Source organism: Hypanus sabinus, chromosome 3, assembly GCF_030144855.1.
Source record: "Hypanus sabinus isolate sHypSab1 chromosome 3, sHypSab1.hap1, whole genome shotgun sequence".
Taxonomy (NCBI): Eukaryota; Metazoa; Chordata; class Chondrichthyes; order Myliobatiformes; family Dasyatidae; genus Hypanus; species Hypanus sabinus.
This window is the reverse complement of record NC_082708.1, coordinates 18,215,509-18,238,087: the sequence shown is the minus strand read 5'-3', so window position 1 is coordinate 18,238,087 and position 22,579 is coordinate 18,215,509. Positions and strand designations below refer to the sequence as shown.

The following is a 22,579-nucleotide window of genomic DNA, read 5'->3' as shown; positions in this document are numbered from 1 at the left end:
TGAAGGGACAAGCTGGGCAAGTTTTCTTGTGGATGACTCTGTGTCTCCTGAACCCTGTTGCCCAACATAACTAAACGGGTTAGTTTTGCAACATTTCCTCATTCTGACTTGAAATATTAACTCTGGCCCTCCCCGACTGACCTTCTGAATATCACAAACATTTAAAAAATTATTATATAAAAGACATTCACAACATTTGAACTTCCTATTCAATGGAACAGCATAAACACAAGAGATTCTGCAGATGCTGGAAATCCACAGGAACAAACACTAAATGCTCTCGACGAACTTCAATAGGTCAGGCAGTATCTGGAGAGGAACGTTCAGTCAACCTTTCAAAACAAGACCCTTGGTGGGGCCGGGAAGGGGGAAGGAGTCATAGTAAGAAGGTGGGGAAAGGTGAGGAATACTAGCTGGCAGGTGATAGATGAAAGCAGGTGAGGGGAAAGGTGGTTGGATGGACGGGGGGCGGGGGGGTGTGCCAATGAGGTGAGAAGCTGGGAGGTGAGAGGTAGAAGACGTCCACCAAATAGTTTGCGGGTGTATGATCACTCTGCGATCATATATTTTACAACTAAGTACACCTCATGCGCAAGCTTCTTGGGTACACGAGCCTTGCTCCCAAATTACTAAATTCAGCAGAGCCGGCGGGTGTACAGGTATAACTCTCCCGTACCTGCTGATACTCGTTATCTGCCTTGCACTGTGTCGTTGTGTGGTGTGTCACTGGGTGGATTCCCAAATTGGCTGTTTCTTAGAATTTCAGGTCCCGCCTCCTTTTTACCTGCTGATCTGACTCGTCATGTTCTGATTCCCAAACGCCCACCACTACCCAGCTCGCCGTCAGAGAGTGCCCTTTGGAAGTAGCGCAGAGTTTGTGTTTACTTTATCGGCATAACCTCCAGCGTTAGGGTCGTCCCATCTCTGCCCTTGTGTCAAAACCGGCTTCCCCTCCCCCGGGTTCTGGCGCTGGAAAAGCTGATTCTCTCTCAAATCAACGACGTGTTGAACGGATCAAGGTCCCACCAGTCAATCGCCACCTGCTTTAAACTGTAAGTAACTTACAGCTCCAATAACGAGCCGAATGAAGGAGAGCGATTACTCCTGCTTTAGATAACTTTATCATTTCGTCTCGTGAAAGTCTGTCATTCAGTCTTCCTGTTTCGCAAGTTGCATCCCTCGTGTTAATAATTTACTGTAAGAATTAACGAATATCACCATTTCCCTTATTAAGCGGCAGCAGAGGACTGCAGATATTGGAATCTGGAGCAACACACGATACAGTGGAGGAACTCAAGGAGCCAGACGATTCACATGAATGGTCTGACCATCTGACTCCACGGATGCTGTGGTCGCTCAGCATCTCCTGTATTTTGTCACGGACATTAATGTTTCAATAGCATTTCTCGTTTTGATATCGGCATCGGACAAAAAATAATAATATTGTTGTTTAATCTATTGTTCTGAACACCCAGTTTTGATATTGATCCCTTTGCTAGAGAGTGGTGGATATGTGGAATGCTCTGCCCCAGAAGGCAGTGGACGCCAAGTCTCTGGATGCATTCAAGAGAGAGTTAGATAGAGCTCTTATAGATAGAGGGGTCAAGGGATATGGGGAGAGGGCAGGAATGGGGTACTGATCGTGTATGATCAGCCACGATCACAGTGAATGGTGGTGCTGGCTAGAAGGGCCGAATGGCCTACTCCTGCACCTACTGTCTGTTGTCTATTGCCTATTGCTATGTGTGATACCACTGCTGTTACTTGAACTTACAGGATTTTTCCAACAGAGAAATTCACACTGGTATCACTGTGTGTCACAGGGAGCATTGGCAACAACTGAACCCAGGTGCAGAGGAACGACAGGTCCCCATTGAGACTGAAACAAGAGTTCATCCATACAAAATCGTACAGACCCATTCCTGAAACACCAGGATCCTGCAATAAATTCTTCTTCTCCTCCTCCTCCTTTTCTTCCTCCTCCTCTTCCTCCTCAGTTGGCAAGCAGCTTTAAGGTGTGTTACTGCTACCTTTTGAAGTGGAGCATGGGTCAGATATCTAAATCCTACGGAATTATATTTGTATCAAACTCTGGAAAAAAAAAACATGTATTTTGCACTTTATATTTAAAGCAATAAGACCGCTAAGATATAGGAGCAGAATTAGGCCATTTTGGCCCATGGGGTCTGCTGTGCGATTTCATCATGGCTGATTCACTTTTCCTCTCAGCCTCCATCTCCTGCCTTCTCCCCATATCTCCTCATGCCCTGAACAGCCCTTTGATGCAATTTTCCCCTTACACTATCTTTTCTACAACTGCTCATTTGCCAATGTTTAGTACCTTAGTTGCTTCGTCCCTCAGCTCTGAATTTTTTCAAACAACCAACTGTGCTCTCAATCATGTGGAATCTTTACCATACTTGTATCTCCCTGTTAACTTTTTTAGATTATTAGTCAATGCTATTGGACTCAGTGCATTTACTTTACTCCCTTGCTTATACTTAAACATTAATTTAAACTCCTCTCCCTCCAGCTGATCATTGTTCTCTGTCACCAATATCATTTTCTCCCTGATTTCCAATTTTCCTACCTGCCCACCATCCAGCTAAGAACTTATACTGGAGAAAAGATGACTCCAGTGGGAATGAAATTCGTAATAACGAAGTACAACAACCACAGAGCCACATTTAGGCTTGCATGTGGTAAAAACGGGAGGGCTTGATAGATGGAAGGAGAGTTGGAGGATGTTGTTTACTTGGATTCTCAGAAAGCTTTTTGTTATGTTTTGCAACTCCAATGTTGTCAGGAGGGGTGTCTTTTTTAGTAAATTGTTCAGCTATTATATTTTCCAAAGGTAAACAGGTCAATCCATCAGCATTTCCAAGATTTGTCTTGAATCAGATTTGTAATTATAAATCCTCCAAGAAGCACAGCCCATCTCTGCATTTGTGTGACTGAAGCACCTTTCGGTGGATTTAAAATGAACACTAGTAGCTGATGAAGGTAAAATCTGTCCCATAGGAGTACTGGTCGAAATGCTTTACATCCCAAACCAGACTCAAGGCCTCTCTGTAAGTTTGTGCAGAATTTTTCTCTACAGCCCTAAGGGAACATAATGTCAAGAGTAAGGAGCATTCACTTCCTTCACTCTGAATAAGTGACATGCCTGTACATGTACCATTAGGTGAGGCATCACAAGCAAACTTCAATGGTTGATGTGGATCATAACGTGTGAGTGCATTGTCTGACGTCACCATTCTTTTACCCTTTGGAAAGCCACCTCATATTGCTTTGTCCATTGCCATTTCTTTCTAATCTGTACTAATGAGTTCAAGGGGTGGAGCACAGGAACCTGTAATAGTAATTGATAAATCCTAAAAAGAACAGCAATTGTGGCACTTGCTTTGGCTTTGTAGCATCTACCACTTCTTGAACTTTCTCTGCACACTTGTGTAGCCCCTGTACATCAACAGAATGACCACAGTTAAGTGGTGCTTGGTTTAAAGAATTCACAATTGTTGCATTGTTTTCGGAGCCTACAATCTTCAAATCTTTTTAACAGTGTCTTGAGATTTTGGAGATGTTCTTTGTCATCATTTTCAGTAACAAACATGTTATCCAGGTAACACTGAGTCCTGGGCAGCCTTGCAGCACCTGGTTCATAGCTTTTTGCCGGAGTGCAGGTGCAGTTGCTACTCCAAAAATAAGCCTCTTATAGCGATAAAACCCATTGTGAATGCTTATGTTGAGAAGCATTTTGGACTCTTCTTTCATGTCCATTTGTAGGTGGGCCTCAGTGAAGTCCACTCTGCTAATATTTTTCCCTCCAAAAAGTTTTGTATATTTATACTCTATACTGGCCAGATGGCATTGATCTGCTTCTCCACTGTCTTTAAAATCAAGGCAGATCCTGACAGAACAATTCTTCTTGACTGCTGGGTCCACTGACATTGTACATGGGTTTCATTCAAACTTGGAAATAATTCCTTCAGCCTCATGCAATCTAGCTCACTGGCTACTTTATCATGGATGCTATAAGGAACCAGATGGGCTTTGTAAAACATGGGTACGGCATTTTTATTTAACACTACTTTACCCTTGATATGCTTGAGTTTTCCAATGCCATCTCTGAACACTGTTGTGGCATTATCAAGTACCTTTCTTAACTCCACATCATGCAAATGATGGAAGGATCTCCACCCAACTCTCAGCCACTCACACCCCCACAATGCTGGCCCTCCTGTTTTTACTACACACAAGCCCAATGTGGCTTGTTGGTTGTTGTATTACACTGTTACAAATGTCGTTCCCACAGGAATTTTATTTTCTCCAGTATAACTATTCATTTGGATATCTGCAGGCTCCAGTTCAGTATCTTTGAAATGTCATTCAACCTCAGTTTGTGGAATGACTGAAACAGCCGAGCCCAGTGTCCAATTTCATTTCAATTAATTTGCCATTCATTTCTGGTGTAAGCCATATTGCTTATCTCTGGTTAGAATACACATTGCGTCACTTTTTCATCAACAGCCCTCAGATTAGTGGGCTTTTTGAAACTGCAACTTGACTTTTTATCTTTTTCTCTTCCTTGCGCAGTCCATTTACTTTTGTCTGAGGAAGGCAGGATAATGGGACTGAGAGGGTCAATAATCAGCCGTAATCAAGTGGTGGTGCAAGCTGGATGGGCTGAATGGCCTAATACTGCTCCTATGTTTTATGATCTTATGAAAGTTAATGTTGCCAGCTCACTAGCACTGAGTCTGGCTCTATGGCTCAGAAAGGAATGGGCATGAAGGGGTGAGAGACACTGATAGAGGATTCATTGGTTTGAAGAGTAGATAGGACACCCTGTGGATGAGAATGAGACTCTTGGATGGTATTGTGCCTCCATGATGGTTTTTTGGATCAATTCCATGGCATTCTAATCGATGCTAAGGGGGATGGCATGCAGTTTGGGTTCATTGGACCAATAGCAAAGGCAGGAAGGGTGATGAGGTCCTGATAAGTAAGTTAGGTGCTAAGCTGAAAGACAGGACTTCCAGGGCAGTGATCTCAGGATTGCTACTCATGCCACATGCTAGTGAGCGAGAAATAAGATGATGTTGCAGTTTAACATGGGAATGTGAGAAAGGGCCACAGAGTTTTGGATCATTGGGCTTCCAGGAAGAGCTGTAAAAATTCCACAGTTTGCACCTGGGCTGGAGGGGGACCCAAAGCTTATAGGAATGATTACTGGGACAGATCATAGCGGTTTAAGCTAGAATTGTGGTGGGATGGAAACCAAAGTGGCCAGACACAAGTGGAACAGCAGTGGGAAAAGCTTCCATCTTTGCCTATATGCAAAGATGGAAGCTGTAAGGCTGAGCATAGAGAGACTAATGACCTGAGTTGCCTCCATTTCAGTGCAAGGTACATTTTTGTACGTCAGCTTATGGCCTACACTACTACCAAGATAAGACCACTCTTGGTATGCAGGAGCCATTCCTCATATTCTGTCTAGGTAGCCTCCAACCTGCAACATGAAGCTCGATTTCTCTAACTGCCAGTTATTTCTCCTCCCTTCCCCATCCCTCTTCTTCCATTCTCTATTCCGGCTCCCCTCACCTTCCCTGTCACCCATGGTCCACTCTCATCCCCTATTGGACTCCTTCTTCAGCCCTTTTCCATCTATCACCTCCCAGCTTTTCACTTCACTACCCCACCCCTGCCCACCTTCCTTCCCACTCACATGACTTCACCTATCACCTTCTAGCTTGTCCATCTTCCCCTGCCACTCACCTTTTTTGTCCTGGCTCCTTCCTTTCTTTCTAATCCTGATGAAGGGACGTGGCCTGAAACATCGACCTTATAGAGACTTTCCAATGGCGCTGCCTGAACTACTAAGTCACTCCATCATGTTGTCTATGTTATTTTGATAAGACAGATGAACTTGGAGCATGGATCATATGGAATTACGAAATTGTGCAGCCAACAGTAATTTCACTGCCATCGTTTGTCTTGTATGACTTCATATCAGCACACAGCAATTGCAATCAGAGCCAGAGTCATCCAACAAGCCCTTTGGCTCAATTTGTCCCATCCAAATCAAAGTTCTCAATACCTTTATTATCAGCGTATGTATACATTATGCTATCTCAAGATTCATCTCCTTTCAGGCAGCCACAAAACTAAGAAACCCAAAATAACCCATCAAAAGAAAGGAGAAGGTCAAACACCCAATGTGCAGAGAAAGAAAGCAAATCATATAAACAATAAAAGTAAGCAAATAGCACTTGGGATGAAAGTGAGTCCACTGTCATCTGAACCAGCCAGGGTAGGCCACAGCCCAAGTCTCAGTTCAGTGCAGAGCTGAGTAAACGTCGCGGAGCAGCAGACAGAAGCAGTCCAGCCCCGGCCTCTGGTCCCAACACTCAGCCATTTCAAACTGGCCCAACATTTAAATCCTCTAAACATTGCGTTAGGACTCAGGCCCTGTCACTTCAATATGCTCTGGGCCTCGACTCTTCCTTATCTCTGCTTGCTGCAAATTTGTCTCACCTTTGTTCACTTCGACCTCACTTTGAATTCACCTCATAGCTCCTCACTTCAACCCTCGACTAATCCACACCTCTGCTGCTTCCCCATTGTTTACAGTGATCATTTACAATTAATTTTACCAGAAAACTGTTATTTATAAAGTATTGCTTTGCATTGTTTTCTTTACTGCAAATAAGTAGTTGCTCGACTTCACCAGTACCACTGTAAACTGGAAGATCCCATTTGCTCACATTTAAACCATACTCATTTAAACATTTCCAATCCATGTGCCTGTCCAAATGTGTTTTAAATGTTGCTATTGTGCCTGCCCCATTGACTACATCTAGCAGCTCACTCCATATGCATGCCAATCTCTGTGCGGAAGAAGTTGCCCCTCAAGTCTCTCTCCTCACTTGTTAAACCTATGCTCTATAGTTCTTTATTCTCCAACCTTGGAAAAAAGACTTTGTACATGACCCTTTTAGTTTTTTTCTTGCATCTGTATGAGATCATCTTTTGGCCTTCTATGCTCTAAGGAATAAAGTTCCAGCCTGTTCAAACTCTCCCTGTGACCCTTATGTTCAGGAGAATTGTAAAGATAAGATAGAATGGCACTGACATGATTGCTACCCTTCCCATTGATAATGTTCTGACAAATGTATAAGCTTTAGATTGTATATTATAAATATCATAATATCAAGAATACTTGGTCGTAGGATAAACTTCCAACTATATGTTAAAGCCATTGTTAGATGCAAAAGTCACACCCATTAAAGTTCAAAAAGAGTAAAGCTGGATGGCAAACCTTCAAAGGTTAAGCAAGAAAAAATTGCAAGGTATTCTATTTTATATATTTATTCTCCTTAGTTTTTGGTGGTGCCATCGTTCTACATGAGTTTGAAGACTCATCACCATGTCGCTCATCCTCCCTTCACTACAATTGGTCTTCATTTGGATGATCACCATGAATGGGTCTCCTTCTGCTTCAGCGGTAGAAATGGGTGAGTAATCACATCTCATACATGTCAGATGATCCAGAGTTAATATCTGTAATCTACTTTGTCACCTTCTGAAAGATGACATCAATATTCCTTTTCATAAGTAGTTAATCCTTTGAAAGGTTTGTGCAGAAAAACAGCGATTCCAAAAAATGCACCATTCCTTGAATAATAACAGTGAAATGTATAAGCCAGTGCAGTCTGCAAAGCTGAAGTAAATGTTTTGCATGAATGATGCAGCAAAATGATCTTGTTACCCACAAAATAACTGTTACTATTTGTAATGATGAAGTCTATATTTGAGGTTAAGTCTTACAGGGTTGTTCTGCTCTGCAAACAGAATTATGAGAAATAATTCTTTCAACATAATTAATGAGTATTCTATCATTTACTAGAGTTGTTTTATTTTAATTTTATATCTAAGTTTAAAAGGATAATGATTGAAACAACATAGAAATGATTAGCTTAACTTTATTTTATCATATGCATATCGAATCATACAGTGAAATGCATCATTTGTGTTAACAACCAACACAGTCCAAGAAAATACTGTGGAGCAGCCTGTAGTGTGGCCACACTTCTGGCACAAACACAGCACACCTGTAACCTACTAAACCCAGACTGAATGTCTTTGAAATGTGGGAGGAAACCAAAACACCCAGAGGAAACCTATACAGTAGAGAATCCTTCCAGACATTGGTGGGAATTGAAACCTGCTCCTACTGCTGGCATTGTAAAGCACTGCGCTAACCACTACACTATCTTGCCGCCCTACAATATAAGACATATAAGTACAGGAATGGGCCCTTCAATCCTTGGAGCCTGCTTTGCCATCTAATATGATTATTGCTCAACGCCACATTTCTTTTTCTCCATTCCTGATGCCTTTGGTATTTAGACATTATCCTCTTATCTACGTATATTCAGTGACTTGCCTCTACAACTTTCTGTTATAATGAAATCCAAGCATTCGCTACCCTTAGTTCCTGAATTATTTTTTTTTTTAGTTTTAAAAGTTTTTAATTATGTAGTGTGGAGTAAGCCCTTTCGGCCCTTCAGACTGTGCCGCCCAGCAGTCTCCCAATTTAAACCTAGCCTAATCACGGGACAATTTACAATGACCAGTTAACCTACCAACCAGTTCGTCTTTGGTTTGTGGGGGGAAACTGAAGCACCCAGAGGAGACTAGCATGCTCACGGGGAGAACGTACAAACTCCTTACGGGCAGCAGCAGGAATTGCTTCCAGGTCAGTAGCACTGTAAAACGTTGTGCTAACCACTATGCTAACGTGCCACCACACCTTCTTATCACCTTCCACCTGATCACCTAAGTAGGTTACAGAAATGGTAGTCTTTTGCTCCTGCTTATCTCCCTACAGTAGCCAATTCCATGTGCATCCTCCTAGCTCCATCTGCCTCCTTTTTATTGGCTGCGTCCTTCTTTTATCCACATGCCTCAGTCTCCCAACTCCACGTGTTCTTTTGTTTTTCATCTAATTGTGTTTTTTCTTGTCAATGCTGCTTATACAATGCTATATTCTGTGATGCTTCTGCAGGAGTGTTTTTCATTGGACCTGTGCATACATGTACTTGTCCATATATCAGTAGTAAGTAAGCTCATTTTTTCAAAGCAATGCCAAATACCAAATTCACTTCTTCCTGTACCTGATTCTGTGATGGATGTTCATTTTGCAGGGCCCAGGAAGCTTATTGTTAAGCTTGGCATTCTGGCAAAGCAGCACAACCTTTCCAAAGGGCCAGAGCTGTTGGTGATAAAATGAAATATATCATAAATATTCTTTGTTTCGCTTTATGCTGCAAGTGAGAACCCATTCTCAGTTCTTAATGTAAACTGCAAGCAGCAAGCAGTTTGAAAATGGAGACACATCTTTGCAAAGGAAAGTGACTAAGAGATTTGTCTCCATCAGCTAAACGCAGGAGTTTAGAATCTCGGTTTAGACCAGGCCTCTCCCTTTTCATAATTACCTTGAATCTAATGGCATTATGATCACTAGATGCAAAATGTTCCCTGACACAAATTTTTGTCACCTGCCCTGTCGCATTCCCTGATAGGAGACCTAGTATCACTTTCTTTCTGTTTGGGTCTTTTCATACTGATTAAAGAAACTTTCCTGAACACATTAGATAAACTCTTTCCCATCCAGCCCTTTTATGGTATGGGACTTGTAGTCAATATGTGGAAAGTTAAGATCACCTATTACAACAACCTTATGTTTTTTGCAACAGTCTGCAATCTCTCTCCAAATCCCAAGGACCACTGGGTGATCGATGATATGATCCCATTATTGTGGTCATATCTTTCTTTTTATTCAGTTCTGTCCACAAAGCCTCACGAGACAAGCTCTCCAGTCTGTCCTGACTGAGCACTGCTGTGACATTTTCCCTGACTAGTAATGCCACCCGTTCCCCTAAACTTCCTCCTGCTCTATCACGTCCAAAACAACTTAACCCCATAACAATGAGCTCCCAGTCCCACCCCTCCTGCAACTAAGTGAAAGTATTCATAGGTCAGATAGGGCTTAAAGTCTTCTTTTGGGTTTGTTTGTGGATATAATATAAAACAGGCCCTTCTGGCCCAGCAAGTCATTCTGCCTGGCAACCCAAATATTTCACTGCTGACTAATCGCAGGACAATTTGCAATGAATCAGTCGATTAACCGGTACGTCTTTGGTCTGTGGGTGGATATCGGAGCACCTGGAGGAAACACACGGTCACAGAGAGAATGCATAAACTCCTTGCATAGGATGCTGGGATTGAACTGATGTCCTGAGGTGCAATAGCTGCATTTTAACTGCTACAGCACCGTGAATGTTGGGCTTTGAGGACAAGGGAGCCCAATACCATCACAATTCATATATAACTTTCAAACAGCTCTAGGTTTGCACCTAAAGATTCCTCTGTGTATCCTTAGGGCCCTGCTAGCAACTGTATATTTTCCTGTTGCATTTGACCTCCTAAAGAGCAATACTTCACATGGGATTAGTCTTCCTCTGCCATTTCTCCACACAAATTTCAAACTGTTCCATATCCTAAGCAACACACGCAAAATGCTGGAGGAACTCAGCGGGACAAGCAGCATCTATGGAAAGGAATAAACAGTCGACATTTTGGACCGAGACCCTTCATCAGGACTGGAAAGGAAGGGGGAAGAAGTCTGAATCAAAAGGTGGGTGGAGGGGAAAGGAGAATAGCTAGAACTTGATCTGGGACCCTACTGTCTCCCTTGACAACTTTTCTCACCCTCCGCAGCTCCACAAACTTCTGTCTCATCTGCAAACTGACTAATGAGACGTATATTTATCTGCCGCCTGGTGCTAGGTTGTGGGAAGAAAAGCCAGGACAATATCACTTGTTCTCTGTGAGAGGACGCGGGTATCTACTGCTCCTGTGGCAGAGCAGCTCGACTCTAATGCTAATGAAAACACACAGAGAAAGCAACATAGGTGACTCAAAACATCCAGCGAAATGCTTTGAGTAATGCTGTTGTTTGTATGAACTACTCGAGACGTGCCTATGACTTGAGGGAAGGCATCCAAGAGGAAATAAATTTGATCTGAAGCTTCACATGTTGCTGTTAGTACTCTACAAGTGACACATTCTTAACATGTTTTTCAGCATTATGTGATTCAGCTGTGGTTCAGCTTCATTTGCACTACCTTTGCTATCATATAGGAAATGAAGTAATCCAGTTATAGAAACCACATAAAGATTCCGTCAAACTATGTAAAGATCTACACAAATATCAGTCAGGTTTATTATCACTGACAAAGAGCTATGTTGTGAAATTTGTGGCTTTGTGGCAGCACTCATAAATTATAATATACAATAAATTATAATAATATTTATTGACTTATTTGTCTTGTTTATTGAGATACAACGCAGTGTAGGCCTTTCCGGCCCTTCCAGCTGCCCCCAGTATAACCCCAGGCTAATCATTGGACAAATCACAAAGACAAATTAACCTTACCAATTGGTACAGTACATCTTAGGACTGTCAGAGGAAGCCAGCGCACCCAGCGGAAATGCCACACAGTCACAGGGAGAACATGCAAACTCCTTACAGACAGCAGTGGGTATGCTACAACATATAGTACACAGACTGATGCTGTAATTTATTGCAGGGTGAACATTGTCTCATATTGTGTGTCGTTCTGGTTACCCTCCCACAGGGAAGGTATTAATAAGGTTGAAAGAGCACAGAGAAAATCTAGAAGGACGGGCCAGAATTTGAGGACCTGAGTTATAGGGGAAGATGAAGAGCTTGGAACGTACTCCTATAAAATTAATGAGCGGTATACACAGGGCAAATGCAAGCGGACTTTTCCCACAGAGGCTGAGTGAGAATGGAACTAGAGGTCATGGATTAAGGGTAAAAAGTGACATGGTTAAGGGAAGATGAAGGTGAACCTCACTCAAGAGGGTGGTGAGAATGTGGAACGAGCTGCATGTGGAAGTGGTGGATTTCAACATTTAAGTGAAGTTTGGATTTTTGCGTCAAAGATGAACGGGCTCTCATCCAGCTGCAGGTCAATGGGACTAGGCAGGACAGTAGTTACTAGCTCAACATTGACTAGACGGTCCGAGAGGGCTTGTTTCTGTGCTGTAGTTCTCCATGACTCTATTACCACTAGATTCCTGAAAATCACTGACTTTTATAATTTATATATCATTCATGGTCTAAACCTGTATGCTGGTGTTGCACTTTATAGAACTTTGGTTAGTTAGTACGTGGAGTTCCAGTTCCTCCATTACAGGAAGGCTCTGGAGGCTTCAGAAAAAGTTTATCCAGGATGTTGCATGGATTAGAGGGTGTGATCTATAAGGAGAGGTTGGACAAACCTGGATTGTTTTCTCGAGAGTTCAGGAGAGTTCAAGCAGACCTGAAAGAAGTTTACACAGTATTGTGCAAAAGTCTTCCGCTCATGTATTACATATCTGGGATGCCTAAGGCTTGTGCACTGTACTGTACTCCTACCACAAAAAAAACTACATGACATACTTGAGTGATAATAAACTTGATTCTGAAATGAGTCTCTATTGTGGACAGAGAGTGGGAAGGGGGCAAGGAGAGGGGAACCACAGTTGAGAAAAGGAGAGGGAAGAGGGCAGGGAGCAGGAAACATCAGAGAGACATTCCGTAATGATCAATAAACCAATTGTTTGTTATCAAATTACCTTGCCTGGTGTCTCACGGCTGGGCGTGTCTGCACCCACACAACTCCCACCCCACCCCGGCACTCCTTCTCTGCCACCTGTTCTACAACTGTCCTGCGATACTCCGTCCTTCCACTCTCAACATCGTTTGCGCCCACCAGATTTACAAACTCGCTCTCCACTCCACATTGACAAATACTGTGCAAAAGTCTTAGGCTCCCTAGCCGCACAGTTGGCCCTCCTTATCCACATGCACGGACTCAACCAACCGCGAATTGGGAAAACCCGGAAGTTCTCTCTCCAGCACTTGTGGTTTGAGCATGTACAGGCTATTTTTGCTTGTCATTATTCCCTAAACAATACAGTATAACAACTATTTATATAGCATTTACATTGTATTAGGTATTATAAGTAATCTAGAGATGACTTAAAAGTATAGGCAGTCCCCGGGTAATGAAAGTTCCATTCCTGAGTCCAGCTTTAAGTTGGATTTGAAGTCGCAACAGGTACATCCGGTGTTATTTAGCATCAGTTAGTCAAATGTTTTTCTTAGTATATAGTACATATTTTACCTTTCTGTGCATATAAAACACTTCAGAAACATGTATTTCAATAGTTAAACCACTGTGTTGCTTAGTAATAAATGTACCTTTCATCGGGGCAGTGTCTTTCACATACTCCATTAAAATCGTTCCGATCGTTGGCCGACTGTAGCCTAACACTTTTCCAATGACCGATGGCGTTTCACCTCTTTCCAATCGCTTTATTACTTCCACCTCATTTTCAATTGTGATCGTGATTATCTTCGTGAGCAGAAACACTGCGGATTCAAAGATGCACCACCAGGTCCTAATGGCCGCCGCACAGAGCCAGGTTAAAAAAGGGACTTGAGCATCTGTGCTTTTTTGGTATCCGCGGGGGGTCTTGGAACCAATCCCCCGCGGATAAGGAGGGACGACTGTATACACTATTGGTGCATGAGACTTTTGCACAGTTCTGTAACATTATGAGAGGCCTTGAGAACATAGCCAGTCAGAATCTTTTTACCCCCCGAGCTGAAATGTCAGATATTAGGGGCTGTGCTTTTAAGGAGAAAGAGGGAAAGCACAAGTGAGATGTGCAGGATAATATTTTGTGACAAAGAATGGAAGATACCCTGGAACTGACTACCAGGGGCAATAGCAGAAGCAGATAGGAAAGTGGTATTAAGCTTTTAGACAGGCGCATGAATATGCAAGGAAAAGAGGGGTGTGGATCATGTGCAGGCAGAAAAGATTTTGTTTAATCTGAATAAGGAATAAATTTAATTTGAATAAGGAATAAATATTGGAAACATGTGATGAAGAGTCCTTGAAAATGAACCTATAGGTTGTGGGAACAATCCAGTGATCGGGCAAGTAAAGTTAAGTGAAGTTATCCCCTCTGGTTCAAGAACTTGAAGGTTGAGGGGTAACAATTGTTTCTGAAGCTGGTGGTATGAGTACTGAGGCTCCTGTACCTTCCTTCTGATGGCAGCAGCGAGAAGAGAGTGTGTCCTGGGTGGTGGGGATCTCAGGCTGTGATTCAAGTTATTAAACTGGAATTTAAATAAAAATCACAGGGAAGTAAATTTCTTGTTCTTATCCTACCTGGCTTGTACCAGTTCTATCAGTAATCTCTATGAATGCATTGGTCAGTCTCTAAGTTGACTGAAATAATAAAGTGATCCATAGGTAACCTAGTGATTCCTCTCTCACTATATAGGGATCTAGAAGGAGAAAACTGAGGTGTAGGTATGATGGATGCTAACTGTTCAAAATGCATATTGCTCATATTATCCTTTGTAACACAGCAGATGAAAGATATCCAAGGTTCAAAATGCTTATTGCTGCTCAATATCTTCAAGAGCAGTAGAAAGGCTGTTGAAACTTCCATTACCCTTTACCCATTCACTTGACATCATCAAGAGAAATTATAGTAACGTTATTAACCTGATCAAGGCTAAATAACATGTACGGACAGTACAATACAGGACCTTCAGCCCATGATATTGTGCAGACCTCTTAACCTAGTCCATGATCAATCTACCCCTTTCCTCCTACTCAGCCCATAGCCCTCTATTTTTCTTTCATCCAGTTACCTCTCTAAATCTCTTAAAAGTCCCTGTTGAATCAGCTCTACTACAATCCCCAAAGCTCTTGGTACTCAGTGTTTAAATAAAACCACCTGAGAGGAACACTGGGGTCTCCCTACCATCCATCAGGGACGTTTATCAGGAGCACTGTGTATGCAGGGCCCTTGATATTATCGAGGATCCCACCCGTCCATCCAGTATCCTCATTGACTTTTTGCCATCAGACAGGAGACACATAAAAACAAGAACGATCAGGATCGGAAACAATTTCTTCTCTCAGGCTTCTGAACTCTCTGCTGCATCACATTCAAACCACATTCACTGGTTAATCTACTCCATTCCTTACTGTGCAGGTAGACACCGAGTTACGAACGTCCGACTTACGGACAACTCGTACTTACGAACCGGGGAAGGAGAACGCCCTCCACCATTTTAAGTCGCTGCAGTTGACACTGTGTTGAGTGTTTAACTTGGTATTTGGCTTATATTTTTCTTAGTAAGATTCACCCTGACCCCGCCCCTTCCTTTCCAGTCGGCTGGTGGCACAGAGAGATCGGAGCCAGGCTCAAGAACTGAGGTTCCTGAGTTCGATCCAGTGACTCCCGTACCGTCCGTGCCGGGTCGATCTCGATCCAATGACTCCCGTGCCGGGTCAATCTCGATCCAGTGACTCCCGTACCATCCGTGCCGGGTTGATATCGATCCAGTGACTCCCGTACTGTCCGTGCCGAGTTGATATCGATCCAGTGACTCCCGTACTGTCCGTGCCGAGTTGAAGTCGATCCAGTGACTCCCATACCGTCCGTGCCGGGTCGATCTCGATCCAGTGACTCCCGTACCGTCCGTGCCGGGTCGATCTCGATCCAGTGACTCCCGCACTGTCCGTGCCGGGTCGATCTCGATCCAGTGACTCCCGTACCATCCGTGCCGGGTCGATCTCGATCCAGTGACTCCCGTACCGTCCGTGCCAGGTCGACGTCGATCCAGTGACTCCCGAACCGTCCGTGCCGGGTCGACCTCGATCCAGTGACTCCCGTACCGTCCGTGCCGGGTCGATCTCGATCCAGTGACTCCCGTACCGTCCGTGCCGGGTCGATCTCGATCCAGTGACTCCCGTACCGTCCGTGCCGGGTCGACCTCGATCCAGTGACTCCCGTACCGTCCGTGCCGGGTCGATCTCGATCCAGTGACTCCCGAACCGTCCGTGCCGGGTCGATGTCGATCCAGTGACTCCCGTACCGTCCGTGCCGGGTCGATCTCGATCCAGTGACTCCCGTACCGTCCGTGCCGGGTCGATCTCGATCCAGTGACTCCCGTACCGTCCGTGCCGGGTCGACCTCGATCCAGCGACTCCCGTACCGTCCGTGCCGAGTCGATGAGGATCCAGTGACTCCCGTACCGTCCGTGCCGGGTCGATGTCGATCCAGTGACTCCCGTACCGTCCGTGCCGAGTCGATGAGGATCCAGTGACTCCCGTACCGTCCGTGCCGGGTCGACCTCGATCCAGTGACTCCCGTACCGTCCGTGCCGGGTCGACATCGATCCAGTGACTCCCGTACCGTCCGTGCCGGGTTGATGTCGATCCAGTGACTCCCGTACCGTCCGTGCCGGGTCGATGTCGATCCAGTGACTCCCGTACCGTCCGTGCCGGGTCGATGTCGATCCAGTGACACCCGTACCGTCCGTGCCGGGTCGATCTCGATCCAGTGACTCCCGTACCGTCCGTGCCGGGTCGATCTCGATCCAGTGACTCCCGTACCGTCCGTGCCGGGTCGATCTCGATCCAGTGACTCCCGTACCGTCCGTGCCGGGTCGATCTCGATCCAGTGACTCCTGTACCGTCCGTGCCGGGTCAACCTCAATCCAATGACTCCCGTGCCGGATCGATGTCGATCCAGTGACTCCCGTGCCGGGTCGACCTCGATCCAGTGACTCCCGTACCGTCCGTGCCGGGTCGATCTCGATCCAGTGACTCCCGTACCGTCCGTGCCGGGTCGATCTCGATCCAGTGACTCCCGTACCTTCCGTGCCGGGTCGATCTCGATCCAGTGACTCCCGTACCGTCCGTGCCGGGTCGATGTCGATCCAGTGACTCCCGTACCGTCCGTGCCGGGTCGATGTCGATCCAGTGACTCCCGTACCGTCCGTGCCGGGTCGATGTCGATCCAGTGACTCCTGTACCGTCCGTGCCGGGTCGACCTCAATCCAATGACTCCCGTACCGTCCGTGCCGAATCGATGTCGATCCAGTGACTCCCGTACCGTCCGTGCCGGGTCGATCTCGATCCAGTGACTCCCGTGCCGGATCGATGTCGATCCAGTGACTCCCGTGCCGGGTCAACCTCGATCCAGTGACTCCCGTACCATCCGTGCCGGGTCGATCTCGATCCAGTGACTCCCGTACCTTCCGTGCCGGGTCGATGTCGATCCAGTGACTCCCGTACCGTCCGTGCCGGGTCGATGTCGATCCAGTGACTCCCGTACCGTCCGTGCCGGGTCGATCTCGATCCAGTGACTCCCATACCGTCCGTGCAGGGTCGATCTCGATCCAGTGACTCCCGTACCGTCCGTGCCGGGTCGATCTCGATCCAGTGACTCCCGTACCGTCCGTGCCGGGTCGATCTTGATCCAGTGACTCCCGTACCATCCGTGCCGGGTCGATCTCGATCCAGTGACTCCCGTACCGTCCGTGCTGGGTCGATGTCGATCCAGTGACTCCTGTACCGTCCGTGCCGGGTCGACCTCAATCCAATGACTCCCGTGCCGGATCGATGTCGATCCAGTGACTCCCGTGCCGGGTCGACCTCGATCCAGTGACTCCCGTACCGTCCGTGCCGGGTCGATCTCGATCCAGTGACTCCCGTACCGTCCGTGCCGGGTCGATCTCGATCCAGTGACTCCCGTACCGTCCGTGCCGGGTCGATCTCGATCCAGTGACTCCCGTACCGTCCGTGCCGGGTCGATCTCGATCCAGTGACTCCCGTACCGTCCGTGCCGGGTCGATCTCGATCCAGTGACTCCCGTACCGTCCGTGCCGGGTCGATCTCGATCCAGTGACTCCCGCACTGTCCGTGCCGGGTCGATCTCGATCCAGTGACTCCCGTACCATCCGTGCCGGGTCGATCTCGATCCAGTGACTCCCGTACCGTCCGTGCCAGGTCGACGTCGATCCAGTGACTCCCGAACCGTCCGTGCCGGGTCGACCTCGATCCAGTGACTCCCGTACCGTCCGTGCCGGGTCGATCTCGATCCAGTGACTCCCGTACCGTCCGTGCCGGGTCGATCTCGATCCAGTGACTCCCGTACCGTCCGTGCCGGGTCGACCTCGATCCAGTGACTCCCGTACCGTCCGTGCCGGGTCGATCTCGATCCAGTGACTCCCGAACCGTCCGTGCCGGGTCGATGTCGATCCAGTGACTCCCGTACCGTCCGTGCCGGGTCGATCTCGATCCAGTGACTCCCGTACCGTCCGTGCCGGGTCGATCTCGATCCAGTGACTCCCGTACCGTCCGTGCCGGGTCGACCTCGATCCAGTGACTCCCGTACCGTCCGTGCCGAGTCGATGAGGATCCAGTGACTCCCGTACCGTCCGTGCCGGGTCGATGTCGATCCAGTGACTCCCGTACCGTCCGTGCCGAGTCGATGAGGATCCAGTGACTCCCGTACCGTCCGTGCCGGGTCGACCTCGATCCAGTGACTCCCGTACCGTCCGTGCCGGGTCGACATCGATCCAGTGACTCCCGTACCGTCCGTGCCGGGTTGATGTCGATCCAGTGACTCCCGTACCGTCCGTGCCGGGTCGATGTCGATCCAGTGACTCCCGTACCGTCCGTGCCGGGTCGATGTCGATCCAGTGACACCCGTACCGTCCGTGCCGGGTCGATCTCGATCCAGTGACTCCCGTACCGTCCGTGCCGGGTCGATCTCGATCCAGTGACTCCCGTACCGTCCGTGCCGGGTCGATCTCGATCCAGTGACTCCCGTACCGTCCGTGCCGGGTCGATCTCGATCCAGTGACTCCTGTACCGTCCGTGCCGGGTCAACCTCAATCCAATGACTCCCGTGCCGGATCGATGTCGATCCAGTGACTCCCGTGCCGGGTCGACCTCGATCCAGTGACTCCCGTACCGTCCGTGCCGGGTCGATCTCGATCCAGTGACTCCCGTACCGTCCGTGCCGGGTCGATCTCGATCCAGTGACTCCCGTACCTTCCGTGCCGGGTCGATCTCGATCCAGTGACTCCCGTACCGTCCGTGCCGGGTCGATGTCGATCCAGTGACTCCCGTACCGTCCGTGCCGGGTCGATGTCGATCCAGTGACTCCCGTACCGTCCGTGCCGGGTCGATGTCGATCCAGTGACTCCTGTACCGTCCGTGCCGGGTCGACCTCAATCCAATGACTCCCGTACCGTCCGTGCCGAATCGATGTCGATCCAGTGACTCCCGTACCGTCCGTGCCGGGTCGATCTCGATCCAGTGACTCCCGTGCCGGATCGATGTCGATCCAGTGACTCCCGTGCCGGGTCAACCTCGATCCAGTGACTCCCGTACCATCCGTGCCGGGTCGATCTCGATCCAGTGACTCCCGTACCTTCCGTGCCGGGTCGATGTCGATCCAGTGACTCCCGTACCGTCCGTGCCGGGTCGATGTCGATCCAGTGACTCCCGTACCGTCCGTGCCGGGTCGATCTCGATCCAGTGACTCCCGTACCGTCCGTGCAGGGTCGATCTCGATCCAGTGACTCCCGTACCGTCCGTGCCGGGTCGATCTCGATCCAGTGACTCCCGTACCGTCCGTGCCGGGTCGATCTTGATCCAGTGACTCCCGTACCATCCGTGCCGGGTCGATCTCGATCCAGTGACTCCCGTACCGTCCGTGCTGGGTCGATGTCGATCCAGTGACTCCTGTACCGTCCGTGCCGGGTCGACCTCAATCCAATGACTCCCGTGCCGGATCGATGTCGATCCAGTGACTCCCGTGCCGGGTCGACCTCGATCCAGTGACTCCCGTACCGTCCGTGCCGGGTCGATCTCGATCCAGTGACTCCCGTACCGTCCGTGCCGGGTCGATCTCGATCCAGTGACTCCCGTACCGTCCGTGCCGGGTCGATCTCGATCCAGTGACTCCCGTACCGTCCGTGCCGGGTCGATCTCGATCCAGTGACTCCCGTACCGTCCGTGCCGGGTCGATCTCGATCCAGTGACTCCCGTACCGTCCGTGCCGGGTCGATCTCGATCCAGTGACTCCTGTACCGTCCGTGCCGGGTCGACCTCAATCCAATGACTCCCGTGCCGGATCGATGTCGATCCAGTGACTCCCGTGCCGGGTCGACCTCAATCCAGTGACTCCCGTACCGTCCGTGCCGGGTCGATCTCGATCCAGTGACTCCCGTACCTTCCGTGCCGTGTCGATCTCGATCCAGTGACTCCCGTACCGTCCGTGCCGGGTCGACGTCGATCCAGTGACTCCCGTACCGTCCGTGCCGGTTCGATGTCGATCCAGTGACTCCCGTACCGTCCGTGCCGGGTCGATGTCGATCCAGTGACTCCCGTACCGTCCGTGCCGGGTCGATGTCGATCCAGTGACTCCCGTACCGTCCGTGCCGGGTCGATGTCGATCCAGTGACTCCCGTACCGTCCGTGCCGGGTCGATGTCGATCCAGTGACTCCTGTACCGTCCGTGCCGGGTCGACCTCAATCCAATGACTCCCGTACCGTCCGTGCCGGATCGATGTCGATCCAGTGACTCCCGTACCGTCCGTGCTGGGTCGATCTCGATCCAGTGACTCCCGTGCCGTCCGTGCCGGGTCGATCTCGATCCAGTGACTCCCGTGCCGTCCGTGCCGGGTCGATCTCGATCCAGTGACTCCCGTACCGTCCGTGCCGGGTCGATCTCGATCCAGTGACTCCCGTACCGTCCGTGCCGGGTCGATCTCGATCCAGTGACTCCCGTACCGTCCGTGCCGGGTCGATCTCGATCCAGTGACTCCCGTACCGTCCGTGCCGGGATGACGTCGATCCAGTGACTCCCGTACCGTCCGTGCCGGGTTGATGTTGATCCAGTGACTCCCGTACCGTCCGTGCCGGGTCGATGTCGATCCAGTGACTCCCGTACCATTCGTGCCGGGTCGATGTCGATCCAGTGACTCCTGTACCGTCCGTGCCGGGTCGACCTCAATCCAATGACTCCCGTACCGTCCGTGCCGGATCAATGTCGATCCAGTGACTCCCGTACCGTCCGTGCCGGGTCGATCTCGATCCAGTGACTCCCGTACCGCCCGTGCCGGGTCGATCTCGATCCAGTGACTCCCGTGCCGTCCGTGCTGGGTCGATCTCGATCCAGTGACTCCCGTACCGTCCGTGCCGGGTCGATCTCGATCCAGTGACTCCCGTACCGTCCGTGCCGGGTCGATCTCGATCCAGTGACTCCCGTACCGTCCGTGCCGGGTCGATCTCGATCCAGTGACTCCCGTACCGTCCGTGCCGGGTCGATCTCGATCCAGTGACTCCCGTACCATCCGTGCCGGGTCGATCTCGATCCAGTGACTCCCGTACCGTCCGTGCCGGGTCGATGTCGATCCAGTGACTCCCGTACCGTCCGTGCCGGGTCGATCTCGATCCAGTGACTCCCGTACCGTCCGTGCCGGGTCGATCTCGATCCAGTGACTCCCGTACCGTCCGTGCCGGGTCGATGTCAATCCAGTGACTCCCGTACCGTCCGTGCCGGGTCGATCTCGATCCAGTGACTCCCGTACCGTCCGTGCAGGGTCGATCTCGATCCACTGACTCCCGTACCGTCCGTGCCGGGTCGACGTCAATCCAGTGACTCCCGTACTGTCCGTGCTGGGTCGATCTCGATCCAGTGACTCCCGTACCGTCCGTGCCGGGTCGATCTCGATCCAGTGACTCCCGTACTGTCCGTGCCGGGTCGATCTCGATCCAGTGACTCCCGTACTGTCCGTGCCGGGTCAATGTCGATCCAGTGACTCCCGTGCCGTCCGTGCCGGGTCGATCTCGATCCAGTGACTCCCGTGCCGTCCGTGCCGGGTCAATGTCGAGTTCACAACTCGACCTCGTAAAAAAAGACACTGCCACCTCCAGTTTAAATTCCCACGCTGAATATTGTGGAGGATCAAATACCCAAACCTGGCACAGCCCCCACTTATCCCATTTAATCTGGCTCAGTGCAGTGGTGTTGAGGATCCAGTGGACCTCGGGAGCCAGCGCAGCTCGGGACCCACCACCCACAGCGTTTCTGTTCCATTGACGCGAAGCGATCATGATTGAAAATGAAGTGGAAATAATAAAGCATTTGGAAAGAGGTGATACGCCATCGGTAATCGGAAAAGCATTAGGCTACAGTCGGTCAACGATCAGAACAGTTTTAAAGGATAACGGGTAAAGTGAGAATAATGGAGCATGTGAAAGGCCCTGCCCTGATGAAAGCTACAATTATTACTAAGCAATGCAGTGGTTTAATTATTGGAATACATACGTTTCTCAATTGTTTTATATGCATAGAAATATATGGTATATACTGAGACAAACGTTTGACTAACTGATACTAAATAATACCAGATGTACTTGTTATGACTTACATACAAATCCGACTTAAAGACGGACTCAGGAATGGAACTCATACGTAACCCAGGGACTGCCTGTATTTAATTTATGGACTTCAGTTTGTTTATTTATGCGTAATTCTTTTGTAAACTTCATTCTTCCTTTTCAAAGTTATTGTGTGTTATTTGTGTGCCATGTGTACCCTGGTGCTTTAC

The 22,579-nt window shown here is 48.6% G+C and overlaps 1 protein-coding gene across 1 annotated transcript in view; it reads left to right on the top strand.

Annotated features, from left to right (window-relative positions):
* Nucleotides 1-800: 800 nt before the first annotated feature.
* Nucleotides 801-22,579, top strand: part of LOC132391075 (interleukin-5 receptor subunit alpha-like) — a 77,075-nt gene continuing 55,296 nt past the window's right edge. The window contains exons 1-2 of the mRNA XM_059963799.1: nucleotides 801-1,052; nucleotides 7,384-7,517. Of these exons, the coding sequence (XP_059819782.1) occupies nucleotides 7,430-7,517 (88 nt within the window). The 5' untranslated portion in view covers nucleotides 801-1,052; nucleotides 7,384-7,429. The remainder of the gene's footprint in view (nucleotides 1,053-7,383; nucleotides 7,518-22,579) is intronic.